This window comes from Toxorhynchites rutilus, chromosome 3, assembly GCF_029784135.1.
Source record: "Toxorhynchites rutilus septentrionalis strain SRP chromosome 3, ASM2978413v1, whole genome shotgun sequence".
NCBI lineage: Eukaryota > Metazoa > Arthropoda > Insecta > Diptera > Culicidae > Toxorhynchites > Toxorhynchites rutilus.
Genome location: NC_073746.1, coordinates 323309622 through 323323085, shown reverse-complemented (window position 1 = coordinate 323323085; position 13464 = coordinate 323309622). Strand labels below are relative to the sequence as shown.

The 13464-nt window shown below is 39.3% G+C and overlaps 1 protein-coding gene across 2 annotated transcripts; it reads right to left on the bottom strand.

The window, feature by feature from the left end:
• Window positions 1-4809: 4809 nt before the first annotated feature.
• LOC129775174 (uncharacterized) lies at window positions 4810-13040 on the bottom strand. Of its 2 annotated transcripts, XM_055779556.1 has the most exons (3): window positions 12410-13040; window positions 6406-7583; window positions 4810-6115 (listed from the first exon to the last, which is right to left on the bottom strand). In XM_055779556.1, the coding sequence occupies exons 1-3, from the start codon at window positions 12439-12441 to the stop codon at window positions 5874-5876; spliced, it is 1452 nt and encodes a 483-aa protein (XP_055635531.1). In that variant the 5' UTR covers window positions 12442-13040; the 3' UTR covers window positions 4810-5873. The 2 variants fall into 2 exon arrangements, with proteins under 2 accessions (XP_055635531.1, XP_055635530.1); XM_055779555.1 differs by lacking the exon at window positions 12410-13040 and having other exon boundaries at window positions 6406-8077.
• Window positions 13041-13464: the final 424 nt, after the last annotated feature.

Below are 13464 nucleotides of genomic sequence, written 5' to 3'. Positions count from 1 at the left end.
CGTGGACAGTGCTATGATTTTCAAGGTGATTAAGTATTTGGACTTGCGCGTCGCCCGTGTTAGCGACTGGTTTTGTACTAAATAGTCCCATTTGAATTACTACTAATGCACCAATTAAGCCAGAAAGAATGTATATACTTAAAAAAAATTTTTTTTTTTTTTTTTTTTCTTCTTGGTCCCTTACTACAACCTAAATCTGTTTCACTTTCACTTAATTTGTTTTTAATTATATTTTTAATCAGGTTTGACTTACGCTGCGTTATTCCGTCGTTGTCCTCTTCATGGTGCGGTTTTCCGGGGGAAGTCGATTACGGGGGAGGGTGGCTGCCAATCGCCACTAGCGCCTATATCCGGCTTGGTCACCGGATGGGATCCTCAATCGCTCGGGCTGCTATCACCGGTCTACGTCTTCTGCTGCTGCTTGGGGTCTCCTTTGTTTTTCCGTTTGTTATCGCTTTGCGATATTCACTGCACACACACAGTCTAGCATGTCTTTGCTATTATTATCACGACATCATTTTTCGCGACAATTCCTTGGTGTCTCTAGTGCACTTGAACTTGGCACCACTTTTTGCGGCAATTTAACTGATTGCTCGCTTCATTCACTTGCAAAATAATACTGTCATTTTTTTTTTTTTTTTTTGGTTTCTGGTTATGTGTAAAAGCCACACCGCTTGTTAGTCACTTCACTTGTTTCGAACAACACATTTATTTCCCCTTTTTTTTTTCTTCAGGCACGGATTTGTTCTTTTTGATTGCCACTTTGGTGCGTTATTTTCGGCGCTTCGGCTGGGGGAGCGCTTCCGTGTTGCCACTAAAACTCTGGTGTTTTTTTTTTTTTTTCACTGTATTCATATCAATAAACTCACTGTTGCAGCGTCCGATCGCTGATCTACGGTCGCCATATGAAAGTGTGGGGTTTAACTGGGATGTATGAACGAGTTCCTCAATCTGGGGATGTGATACGGAGTGAAAGTAACAGAGAACTACGCAACGTTTTACGTCAAGCTTACGTCTCGGACTGGCTGTCGAGCAGAGTCCGGGTCGTCATTTTATTCCGATTTCTGTTTCCTGCTTTCTTCACTTATCTTACATAACTTACAGTCTAAAGTCAGACTCTCGAGGGAAAGAACTAAAACGCCTAACATGTGTCGCAAACGGAATTGTAAATAAGGAAAAAGACGTTACACAGCAGGGCGCTGCCGATGTTTAACATTTATGGCTAGCAGCCGTGCGGAAACATAAACACGTGGTGTTACAGCATAATGTGTTTTGCGTTTATGGCTTAATGAATAACAAAACAGAACCGTCGGTCGCTAAAGCGTTCTCGTGAGAATTTAGTGCGTTTAGCGACCTTGAGCGTTTTACGATATTTTGGGTTTGATGCATTTAATGTTTACCGGATGGGTGGCCTAAAGGTCATATTACAGTTGGAAAAATATCCTACGAAATTTATTTATGGAGGAGCGCTACAATTTAATGAATTTACTTTTTATCGAAATCCAATCGCGACGGCGAAAAAGTTATCCTTGGGAAATCTAAGAAAGTGATCGGGAGAACTCTATATATTCTATTCGCGTTATTCTTGGGAAACCTGAGATGGTAATCTAGAGAAATCTACATGTTCTATTATTTAATGCACGGACTTCGTATCTTAATCCAATCGCGACGGAGAATATTTTCAGCTGCGTTTGAAGTCACATCTGAAAACGTAACGGATCTTTCCGCTACTTGATCATCTTTGGTTCGGAGCATTGTTTCCGATTTAGTTTTGAGAACGCCCGAGCGGTCTTAGGCTTTTTCTTTCAATTTATTAACGGAAAACACGACCGTTCTTCACTGTGTCTAGATACTAACTGCTTTATTTTCTATTTTAGAAATTTTATACAAGTTTTTCTTGTATCTATTACCCTTCGTTATACTTCGAAGTATAATAAAGTCTTGTCCAGTTAGAATCCGTACGGAAGAAATCATTTATATCTCGGAGATAGAATGACATACAAAAAAGAGTGATCAACCAAAAGAAAGATATATTCTTGCACTTTTACAAAAAAATGTCCTTAAAATTATTTTTCTTCATTTCTGATGAAACTTCTCACTTTTCTGGTGATTCCTCCCATCAAACGTTGCACAGCGGCAGTGTCGACCTCTGTGGCCAGTTTTTTCCAGAATCTGGTCATCCCTGCAGCGTCCCGAGCCATTTTTCCGGTCTTCTTTAGCTTCCGCTTCATAATCGCCCAATATTTTTCAATTGGGCGGAATTGGGGGCAGTTTGGTGGGTTGAACTCCTTCTCGATAAAATCCACCCCGTTGTCGCGGTACCACTGGAGAACCTCCCGGCTATAGTGGCAACTCGCTAAGTCAGGCCAAAACTTAACGGGACCATTGTGTGCCTTTATGAAAGGCAACACACGCTCCTTCAGGCACTCTTCCTTGTACAATTTCGAATCCATGGTCTTTGTAGTGATGAAAACCGGCGTCTTCGCACCACAGGTGCATATACCCTGCCAGATCATCATCTTCTTGGCAAATTTGTCCATGAACATGAACTTGAATTTGGCGGGGACATCGCCTCGTGCCGTGGAAAGATAAAATTTTTGTCCCGGAAGTTGGCCGAAGTCCATTTTTACATAAGTTTCGTCATCCTGGAGCAGGCATCCATGGTACTTCGTTAGTACCTGATAATACAACTTACGAGCGCGAGTTTTCGTCACTAGACTCTGCTTCATCGTCCTATTTGGTTGCTTGATTGCTTTGTAGGAATGAAGTCCAGCTCGGTGAATGATTCGTCGAACGGTACTACGAGCGGCACCGTATTTCTGAGCGATATAATGTTCGGACAGTCCAGGGTTTGCTCTGACGGTTCTCAACACCTTCCAATTCAGCTGACGATCGTAGGTTCCGCTTCGACGCTTCTTTTGAACCGCCCGGTCCACGCTGTTCCGCTCGCGGAATCGTCTGAGCACATCACATACGGTAGTTTTAGCGATATCCAACTGTTTCGCGATCTTCGCACCCGACCACGTTGGATTGTCAACGTGGGTGTGCAAGATTAATTTTCTTCTTCTGTCTTCCATGTGGAATAACTCCGGACTTACGGCACGAAAAAATTTGAAACTTTTACCACCAGAAGAGGAAACATTTGTAAACAAACCGCTGTAAAAACTTTCTTGCAGCGGCCACTGACTGTGCCGCTGTAAAATGTGCAACGCGTACGGATTCTAACTGGACAAGACTTTAAAAGAAAAACGAACTTGCGATAACTTCGCCACTATCGTAAAATCATACCCTATGTAAAATATCTAAGGGATTTATTTCCCCTAGATGCTTGGCTTGGCAAGACTTTTCTCTTATGGGCTAAGCCCCTTCCAAAATTCCCGTAATCGCGAATATGTTTCAGTATCAGACGGCTCCAGATTGGTCCGTCCGAGTGAAACTCGCAACTACTTTCGAGTGGAAAATTTTGGGTAGTTCTTACCCTGGTTTGAACTCCTTCCCTGTTAGGAGTTCTTGGCTTCCTGGTGGCTGGATCGTGCTGGTCGTCCTTCTGTGGTGGATTGTGATAGTCCTCCTTCTTGGTGGATTTTCGGATTGGAAATGACAAGTCAATTCCTAGTGAGTAGTTTATTCATTCAAAAACTTAAGACTAAGCCTAATAGCAACATCGCATGCTATCGATCGATACTTTCCGTTCGCACTCCGAACGGAAAATTCCTAAACATTCCTGTTGCATCGATCATGCGAAATTCTTATAGAATAACGCGGGTGGAATCACATTGGAGATCCTTATTGGAAATCCTCTTTATTCCTACTAAATACGTGTGGAATCCCATTGGGTTTCGCACCTAGCGTTAATTCATCATCTAGATTTAGATCTAGATGTCGCTGTTCTACCGGCGGCTATAAAATTTGTATTCAATAGATGACACTGCTTACCGAGTGTCGCATATTGCCCAAAGTATGGCGTTCTTAATTTTCTAGCTATAATTTCTGCCGCAACACCCTATCTCTTGTTTTTAGAATACAATAAACAAAACAAACTTGCGATAAGCTCGCCGCTATCGTAACACCAAAGCATAGACAAAAATTCCTATCTTAAAACTAGACCCTCTGAATCACACGATCCGCAAACAGGTTCGTGCAGGAGAAATGTATTTATTTATTTGGGATCGATCCGTCCCTATCATAAAACTATACCTATGATTCACACGGATAGTGCAATAAAATGTGTATAATCTAAGGAATCGAAATTCCCTAGATGCTTGCTATGAAGGCAAGACTTTTCGCTCGTCCTCTCTCGAGCGCTTCGTGAATAATCTAGGGAACTTATTTCCCTAGATGTAGGCAATTGAGGCCTAAGAATCACGGGTCCAAATCTTTGCTAAGCCAGGGAACCTATTTCCCTGGACTTGTTTTTTGTCTCTTACGGGCTAAGCCCCTTCCAAAGTTCCCGTAATCACGAATACGTTTCAGAATCAGACGGCTCCAGATTGGTCCGTCCGAGTGAAACTCGTAACTACTTTCGGATGGGAAAATTGGGAATGTTTTTTATACCTTTTTGGTTGAGCTCCTTCCTTGTTAGGAGCTCTGGCCTTGGGTGCGTGGCGCCTGGTTGCCAACGCTGGTGAAAGGTTTCGGATTTAAGGAATCACCAATCTGCTAATTTGAAAAATGAACTTAACCTTTATATTTTGGATGAACCGTTTGGTTTGATTTTTAGAATTGGACTTTGAATTAAACTAATTTGAATTGAAAGATGAACCGTTTGGTTTGATTTTTATAATTGGACTAACTTACTTCTTCCTCACTTAAACTATATATACATGTTTTTTAAGGGAGAGAACAATCTCCCTTTCCTATTCTCACAGATAACCAACCACGTGGTTATCTGCCTCCGAATTTCTCAGCGTGGGATTTTTCCCAGCTGTTTCCTATTCAGATAACCGAAATATATCGGTTATCTGTATTTACCGCATGGAACCTTTTCCACTTGTTTGCGGTCCTATGCGTCTCCCGTCATTCGCGCTTATCTCTGGTGCGCCGAAGAAGACGGGACCTAAACAAATTAGTGTGCTTTGCGCATGTTTACGCCTGTCGTAAACATATGCCTGATTATTTTTCCCTAAGTTGTTCTAGCGTATTGGCGTGTATGCCCTTGTTCATATTTAGGATGTCAACAAACATCCTGATAATAATTTACCCGCCTATTTCGTGCGGTCCTAATCTAATCTACCAGCGTGGAAATTTCTGTTTTCTCTTCCTCCACTACGCCACCGCGTAGGATCCCAAACAAACATATGCTCTAATTTGCGTGCGTCATAAATGCCGCTTATCGCTTAAACGCATTCGTTCAGCGTCCTATTTGGTCTTCGACTCTTCGCTCTCACGCGGTAAGGCGCGAGACCATGCGGTTAGCAATTAGGTTTTGACTCCCACATGGGAATCTAAATAAACGCTGTGGTTTTCACGCCTTTTCCTTTTTCGGCCCTTCGCACATTTCATGCGATAAGGCACAAACCTAACTTAGCTAATTGCCGTCAGTAAATATTTATTTTTGTCTGGCTCCCTATCTGGGCCGCACTTGATCAAACTAGCAACCCTTGGGTGGCCCGGTGCTCTCGCTTGGGTCTTATCTAAACATAACTCATAAGGCTCGGATGGAAACATCTGACACGCTTATCTTGTTGGAAGCTAAAGACGGAAAGAGAAACAGTCCCTTTTCGCTGGTATTGATTTTTATTTGCGCCTGTTGCGCTAGTTAAACATCTATACAGTTCGGGTCACAAAATAACTCTGATTCTTTATTTCTTGTCTGAGTTTAAAAAGGTACAGTTCGTTTTCAAATGTAGATTATTTATGCTAAACAAAGTGGCCTATTGTCCTGGATCGGTCTGAGAATGAAAAACAACACATGTTTGTAAACACATGCTGCCCAAAATCAGTAATGCTAACATCAGCATGTGGTGCGTCGCGTCGCTGGCTCGGTGGTGGTTGGTGACTCGGTGATTCGGTGATTCGGTTCCATCTGAATCACGTCTCTGATTGACAAAGTCCTGAACGTGGGTCGGATGTTGTCCAATGGTAGTTGTACTGCTTCCGGTTTCATTGATGTATTCTGGTCTTGAGATGAGTTGTTGGGATGAGAGTTGTTAAGATTGACTTGTATTCTGTTTCTGTAGATGAGAAAACATAAAAAAGGTAGGGAACCGATTATGAATGGCGAAATGGCCATTCCTCCGAAGATACTCCAATGTGGAAAATGCAGACTGGTGTTGTTTAGACGAAGCAATTCCAATTCCTTTCGAGTTTCTAACTGAAGCTTGTGAAGATGTTCCACACTAATGTTCAAGATTTCTTGTTGCATTTTGATTTAGACTCCATCCAAATGAAGTTGAACTGGATTACCTGGTAAGGTTTGTACTCTCGATGTGTATAAAACGTTGTTGACGTATAGTTGACAGTTGCTGAAGAATATAACAAATGATCCTGAAAGATTCCTTTGAGTTATTCCGCAGTTAGATGATAAAGTGAAATTTTTCATCGTGTTTATAAGTATATGTCGCTCGTCAAGGTAAAGGACTTCTTCTTCGATTGGGTTTGATGTGTAATTGCAAGTCGCAGGTTCTCCTTTTAACAATTTCGGTATACAAGTTGTATTATCCAGCTGAATTTCGTGTGTAGCGAATATGGTTGGTTCGATTGAACCTATTCGGTAAATTTCATCATCGTGGGTTAGATAAAGCTGATGGAGTGTATGTACTTTCTTATTGTTGTGTATGATGGGGTATAGACGTATCTTGTTGAAAATCCTTGGGTCTAGCTTTGGCATCTTGATGATAAGGGCAATCTCTAAGTTATTCGATGCTACCGACGTCGTCGCATAATTTGTTGCCTCCACAGCAGTGTGAACTGTAATATTTTCCCTAGCTAAGTCTGTAATTAAAATGTCAATTTCTCTTTGGCTTAAAATTTGTTCATTAACTAATCCTAATTTAGCTAGCATTATAGTATTAATAATTTGATTTAGTTTTTCAGACAAGAAATTCAAGTGAAATAAGAGTTTAGTACAGTACATTTCTATTGATCTAACGTTAAATAACTGTATTGCTTTTTTTGTTTGAAATATAGCCTCTTTTAGTTGTAAATTAACTTCGCGATTTATTTTTACTTGTTCATTATTATTAATGATGAGATTATTTATGGATGAATTTATAATTTTCAAATCGTTGGCGTCTGGGCTACCAGCTAAGAATTTCCAAATCGTACCTAAACTATCCCAGCGCTTATGTCTTCTAATTGGGTCTATGCTTTTTAAAGCGAAATCTATTTCGTTAAATTTTTCAACTATTAAATCCGTGAACTGGTTTTTGCTAAAGTTATCAAATTGATCTCTGAGGCCTTTGATTTGTGTTCTAATGATGGTGAGATTAAAATGGTGTATATAATATTTGTAGTCCAGTCTGAGTCGTCCTTCTCCTTGGTGAAATATCAGGATAGGTTGTCGTCCTAAGTTCTGTAGATGAATTTTCACGTCATGTTTTGTTTCCAGCACTACGGGTCGAATAATGAATAGTAGCAGGAGTCTGAAAAGTAGATGAAGAGGATAAAATTTAGGTATTCCTGATTTTGATATCATTTTTGTGAATACGTCGTCCGTCGTTAGTTTCAACTATACTTTTATTAACCTTTGAAATATTAATTTTCTTGTATCGGTTGCTGTGTTTGACTCTTCGTCGAGTCCTTTCAAAAGCGTCTATATCATTGTCAATTAATATGTTCTTTTTATTTTTGTTGTGAAAGGACAAATCCTTTGCTTGTTTTGTAGTAAGGTTTTTAAAGGTTCTCTCGACTATTGTCTGAGATCTGCTAGATGGGAGTATTACTTCATATGGGGTGAATTTTGTACTAGAGTGGACTGTCGAATTGTATTTGTGAACAGACATGTAAACAAGGTCAATTACTGTTTTTTCGGGGTTTTCCATTTTTTGTATTCGATAAATTTCCAAAAGTGTGGAATGTAATCTCTCGACGATTCCATTCATCTCGCTGCGACCGGTTGCTGTGATGTACGGTTCAATATTGTATGTATTATAAAATTTAATGAGTTCTCCTGTCATGAATGACTTTTCATTATCCATGACCAAGATTTTTGGTGGTTGATATTTTAGAAGAATATCTTTTATAGCTGGAGTTAAATCGATGGCAGCTCTTGATTCGATTAATTTAATTTGCGCAAATTTTGAAAATTTATCGATGTATGTCAGAAAATAAAGATTCTCTAGGAAAAAGATATCGATATGAGCAATTTGGAAAGGACCGGTGGGAATAGGGGTTTTTTGGAGGGGAAAATCAATCGGTTTCCTATCGTATTTGCATTCATGACATATACGACAGGATGCGATGAATTCTTTTAATTTTTGTTGAATTCTCGGGAAGTAGAATTTCCTGAGAATCTGTTGCTTGTTTTCCTCTGCTCCTCTGTGGGCTCGAAGATGTTCGTTTTTGATAACATCCCATTGCTGATTTTCCTCTACTACATCCTGTAAAAGGTTTTGTGTGAAACGGATTTTTAACGCTCTACTACTTCCAAATTTCTCCTTAAAGACTTCTTGAATCTTTCCCATGATATTTTCTGGCGTTAATAATCCGTTGACCTTTGTATGATTGAAATGAGTTTTTAAAATCTGAAATAGAGAAGAATCGTTAATCTCGTTTACTTGTATAGTTATTCTTGTGAAGCCTGGAAATGGTTTTTCCGTAATTATTTTGTCTGGTCCTCGTTTGATGACCACCTGGTGTTTGAACACATTAAGTGGTGCTTCTGTGGATATTATGCAAAAATCGTCACTAGTATCAGTAGAATGTTGTGTTCCTGTCATGGAGCATACGATTCTGCTAAGTGCAGTGCATTTGATTTTCCCGGTTTATATACAATCTTATAGTCATGTTCTTCTAAATATGCCTTCCATCGTTTTAGTTTGGCATTTGTGTTTTTAGGGGATAAGGCGAACGTAAGTGGTTGGTGATCGGTTAGAATTTGTAGTTTTGCTCCGTATAGGTAATTTCGAAAGGTTTGCAATGACCAGAAAATGGCAAGCATTTCCTTTTCCGGCACTGAATAACCTTCTTCAGTTTTTGAAAGTGTTCTGGAAGCAAAATGGATGGGTTTGTCTTTTCCTAGTTCTCCCTGAGACAGAACTGCACCGATTGCGAAATCAGAAGCATCTGTTGTCAAAATAAAAGGTTTATTGTAGTCGGGGTAAATGAGTATATCGGATGACGAAAGTAAGCTTTTCATTCTCAGAAAACATTGTTTTCCTACGTCGTTGAGTGAAAGTTTTCTGTTTGATTTGGGATTTCTCTCCCCCCTTAAGAGATTTGTTAATGGTTTTGCAATTTTTGCAAAATCTTTGACAAATCTACGATAATAACCCATCATTCCTAAAAATCCTCGCAGTTCTTTAATATTTTTGGGCTCTGGGTATTTGTTAATCGCCTCAATTTTCTTCTGGTTTGGTTTTATGCCATCAGCACAAATAATATAACCAAGGAATTCAATTTCGTTGTGTAAAAATTCTGATTTATCCAAATGAATTTTTAGGTTAGCATCGTCCAGTGCTTTTAGAATTGTTGAAAGATTTTGTAAAGCTTCTTCTGAAGTTTTTCCGAATATGATTACATCATCAATATAGACGTAACATATTTTTCCAATAAATACTCTTTAAACATCGTCAATCGCTCGCTGGAATATAGCAGGAGCGTTCTTAAGACCGAACGGCATACGTGTGAACTCGTATTTACCGCTGTTGATCGAAAAAGCAGTTTTTTCAATATCACATTCTTTCATTTTTATCTGGTGAAAACCAGATGCTAAATCGAGGGTGGTGAAAAAATGTTGACCTCGTAATTGATCAATTACATAATTAATTTCTGGCATCGGGTACCTGTCTGAAACAGTTTTTTCGTTTAATTTACGGTAATCCACTACCATGCGAAATTTCTTTTCGCCTGAAGCATCAGTTTTTTTCGGTACGATCCACACTGGTGAAGTCCAGGCAGAACGTGAAGGTCGTATGATTCCGTTTTGAAGCAGTTCGTTTATTTGTTTATTTACCTCCTCAGCATATGTTGCTGGATATGGGTACACTTTTTGATGAACGGGAATATTATCGGTCGTATTTATAGCACACTCTACTACGGTGCTGCAAGTTAATTTTGAGTCGGGTGTGTGAAATGCTTTTTCATGTTTGTTCAGCACTTCAAGTAACTGTTTTTTTACACTCGTTGAAAGATGAGACGTCCTAAATGTATGTTGTGGGTCATCGTTTGAGTTGTTTCCCTTTTCTTGAGGTAGGTCGGATCTGAATGTGTGGTGTGAATGGTTTTCGTTGTGTGTCATTCCTTGGGATAAATTATTGGATGCGTTTTGTCTTGGGCAATAATGTTCAAGTGGGATATTTAAAAATTCGTTTCTTTTTGAGAGGTAAAACATGCCGCTAGTGAGGTCTATTATTGCATTGAGTGCATTTAGGATTCCAGTTCCAATAATGCCTTTAAAGAAGGGATGGAAATTGTGTAATAAAAACTGTGCTTGATGATTTATTTTGGGACTGAAAAAATTCAAATCGATAGCTGAGGTTGCATTAAATTTCCCGTTGGCGCTAGCGATTTGGTCCGCTGAGAAGTTGTATGGTTTATTATTTTTGCAAGTCCATGCAAGTTTTGGGTTTATAAGATTGATATTTGCTCCCGTGTCGATTAAAAATGGGAAGTTTCCAATTGTTGTTTTCAGATTTATATATGGCAGAGTTGGCTTTACCAACTCATATTCCACTCTAAAAAATTAGCCTGGTTTGAACTAGATTCATTTGAGGTGGATGGCTGCTCGTTAGTTCCTAAATTTTCTTCTTCGGTTGGTAAAGAAAAATTATCTATTTGTTCATATGGTGTCTCTTGGTAAGAATAATGTATGTCGTCTTGTTCGTCGTGCTGATCGTAATAGTCATTATGAACTTCATAGTTTTGGGGTTCAGAACTGAACACTACAGGGTTTGCTGACCTCCTAACATTCTGAGATTGTTGTATGTTTAAAATTGGCCGATTACCATAATTCACCCTTCGAGATTTAATACTCTGATCGACCTCCATGGGTTCTGGGTTAGGAAATGGTCTCAGATTATTAGTTTGCTGTTGTTGGTGTATTGGGTTATAATTGTGACTGTTTTGGTAGCTTCTTTGTTGAAAAGTTGGCCGTGGTGGTGGTCTATAGAAAATTGTTTGAGGTGTTGAATAGTTTCTGGGAGGTGGGAAGGGAGTTTGATATGCCTTATTTGTTTGCGTAAATGTTGGAGCTGTGTGCGGTTTCCTTATCGGCGGTCTGGGTGGAGGGTTAGGTGTATTAAAATCCCTAGGTTTTGGAATTGGATGGTTGCTATGTTCGTTCCTGAATGGTGCTGAACGTAAATCCATATTGTGATATTCTAAGCAAAATTGATAAGCTTTGCTTAGGGTTTGCACATTGGCGGATTTAAGCAATATGTTCAAGGGTTTTTCTAATCCTCTAATAAATGAGTCTAGTGCTTTTTTCCTAAAATAGTCAATATGCGGCGCTGCATTTTTTTGCATAGTCTCATCCACTTGAATCTGAACAATTATGGATGAAAGAAGTTCGTTGACTCTGCTGAAATAAGAGCTTAGACTTTCATTATGCGTTTTTTTCACAGTGGTCAATTCGAAGTCCAATGTTTGAATATCTCTTTGGTCACGGTAATAAAGAAGTAAAGTGTTCTTTATTCCCTGCCAATCGTATAGAATATTGTTGGCGTTCAGCACATCTAATGCTTCGCCTACAATTTTTCGACGTATGCTGCGTATCAAAATTCCATACTCGACCGATGTTCTGGGAAGATCTCTATACAGATCAAATATTCCTTCAACATCTGCAATCCAACTTATCAATTCCGTTGGTTTACCGTCGAATTTCCCTAAGTCTTTCACAAAATCGGAAAGTTTACCGACTGTGGAAAAATTGTCAAGTGCGTATCTCTGAGCTGGTGTGGTTTCCTGCTCAGGAACATATTCATTCTGTTCGGCTGACTGAGCCATGATGTTTCAACCGTAAAACAAGAAAACTAAAATTTCTTATAAAAATATCAAAACTTCCACAATGTTAGAATCAACAATGGAAGGAAACGGCACTTTATTTCACTAAAGATTTTCACTAAATTATTCTACAAATGCCAGTGTGTGGACTTTTTGGGTTTTCAAAATCTTTTATGATTTTATTTTATTTTTTATTTAATTAGTTTTTTTTTTAAATTACTTTATTATTTGTTATTTTTTAAATTTTATTTATTCACTTTTGTTCACTTATTCACTTTGAAAGAAAGAGAAAAAAAATTTCACTTACATATAGGACCGTGTCCTTGATTCGGCCGGCATTGATGAATCCGGACTTTTTTGGCGGCGTCCACTATCGGGGGAGAAGCGGCAGATAGTCCGGGATGATCCTGTTTGCTCCGCTGCTGTTGCTGCTTCTGCTACTAAGGGCCCTCCTATCGATCGGGTGAAATCCACAGTGTCCGTCTCCTCGCTTGGTGATCTTCTTGGTTCCGTGGCTCCTTCCACCACAGTTACAATGCACTAAGCACTTTTTTAGAATTTTTGAAACACAAATCACTTATACTATTCCCGATGTGGAATCTCGCCGGAGCCTCCAGTTAAACATCTATACAGTTCGGGTCACAAAATAACTCTGATTCTTTATTTCTTGTCTGAGTTTAAAAAGGTACAGTTCGTTTTCAAATGTAGATTATTTATGCTAAACAAAGTGGCCTATTGTCCTGGATCGGTCTGAGAATGAAAAACAACACATGTTTGTAAACACATGCTGCCCAAAATCAGTAATGCTAACATCAGCATGTGGTGCGTCGCGTCGCTGGCTCGGTGGTGGTTGGTGACTCGGTGCATGTTGGTGGTCCGGGTTGTTGATGTTTTCAACATGTGGTACGTCATGCCGCTGGTGTAAGAATGTAGGTGATCGGGATCGTTGCTAACTCGCTTATCTCATACAGACCCAGGCTGAGTCAAAACATATGCTCGCCTGAATCTGTTTACAAATAAATTTGTTCTTTTAATTACGCCAAATGCGCTACTAAATTAAAATTTACATTGCGCCTGGAAGCGCTCCTATCATTCAATTTTATTGGGTCCGTAACAATGTTGAAAATTTCTTTCTGACAAATAAAGAAATTTTACGCTTTTTCGCGTGAGTTCGTGTTTAAGACTAACTTTATTTTTCAAATATGTACAATATATATACAGACATTCTTAACCTAAAGATGAGGAATATCTCCTCTCTCTTTCATGAAACCGATACACATCGGTTCCATTATCTCCACGCGACGACCACGTGGTCGTCACCGTGGGCCTATCTTATTTTCGAGTTGGCCCTTTCCATCCTTC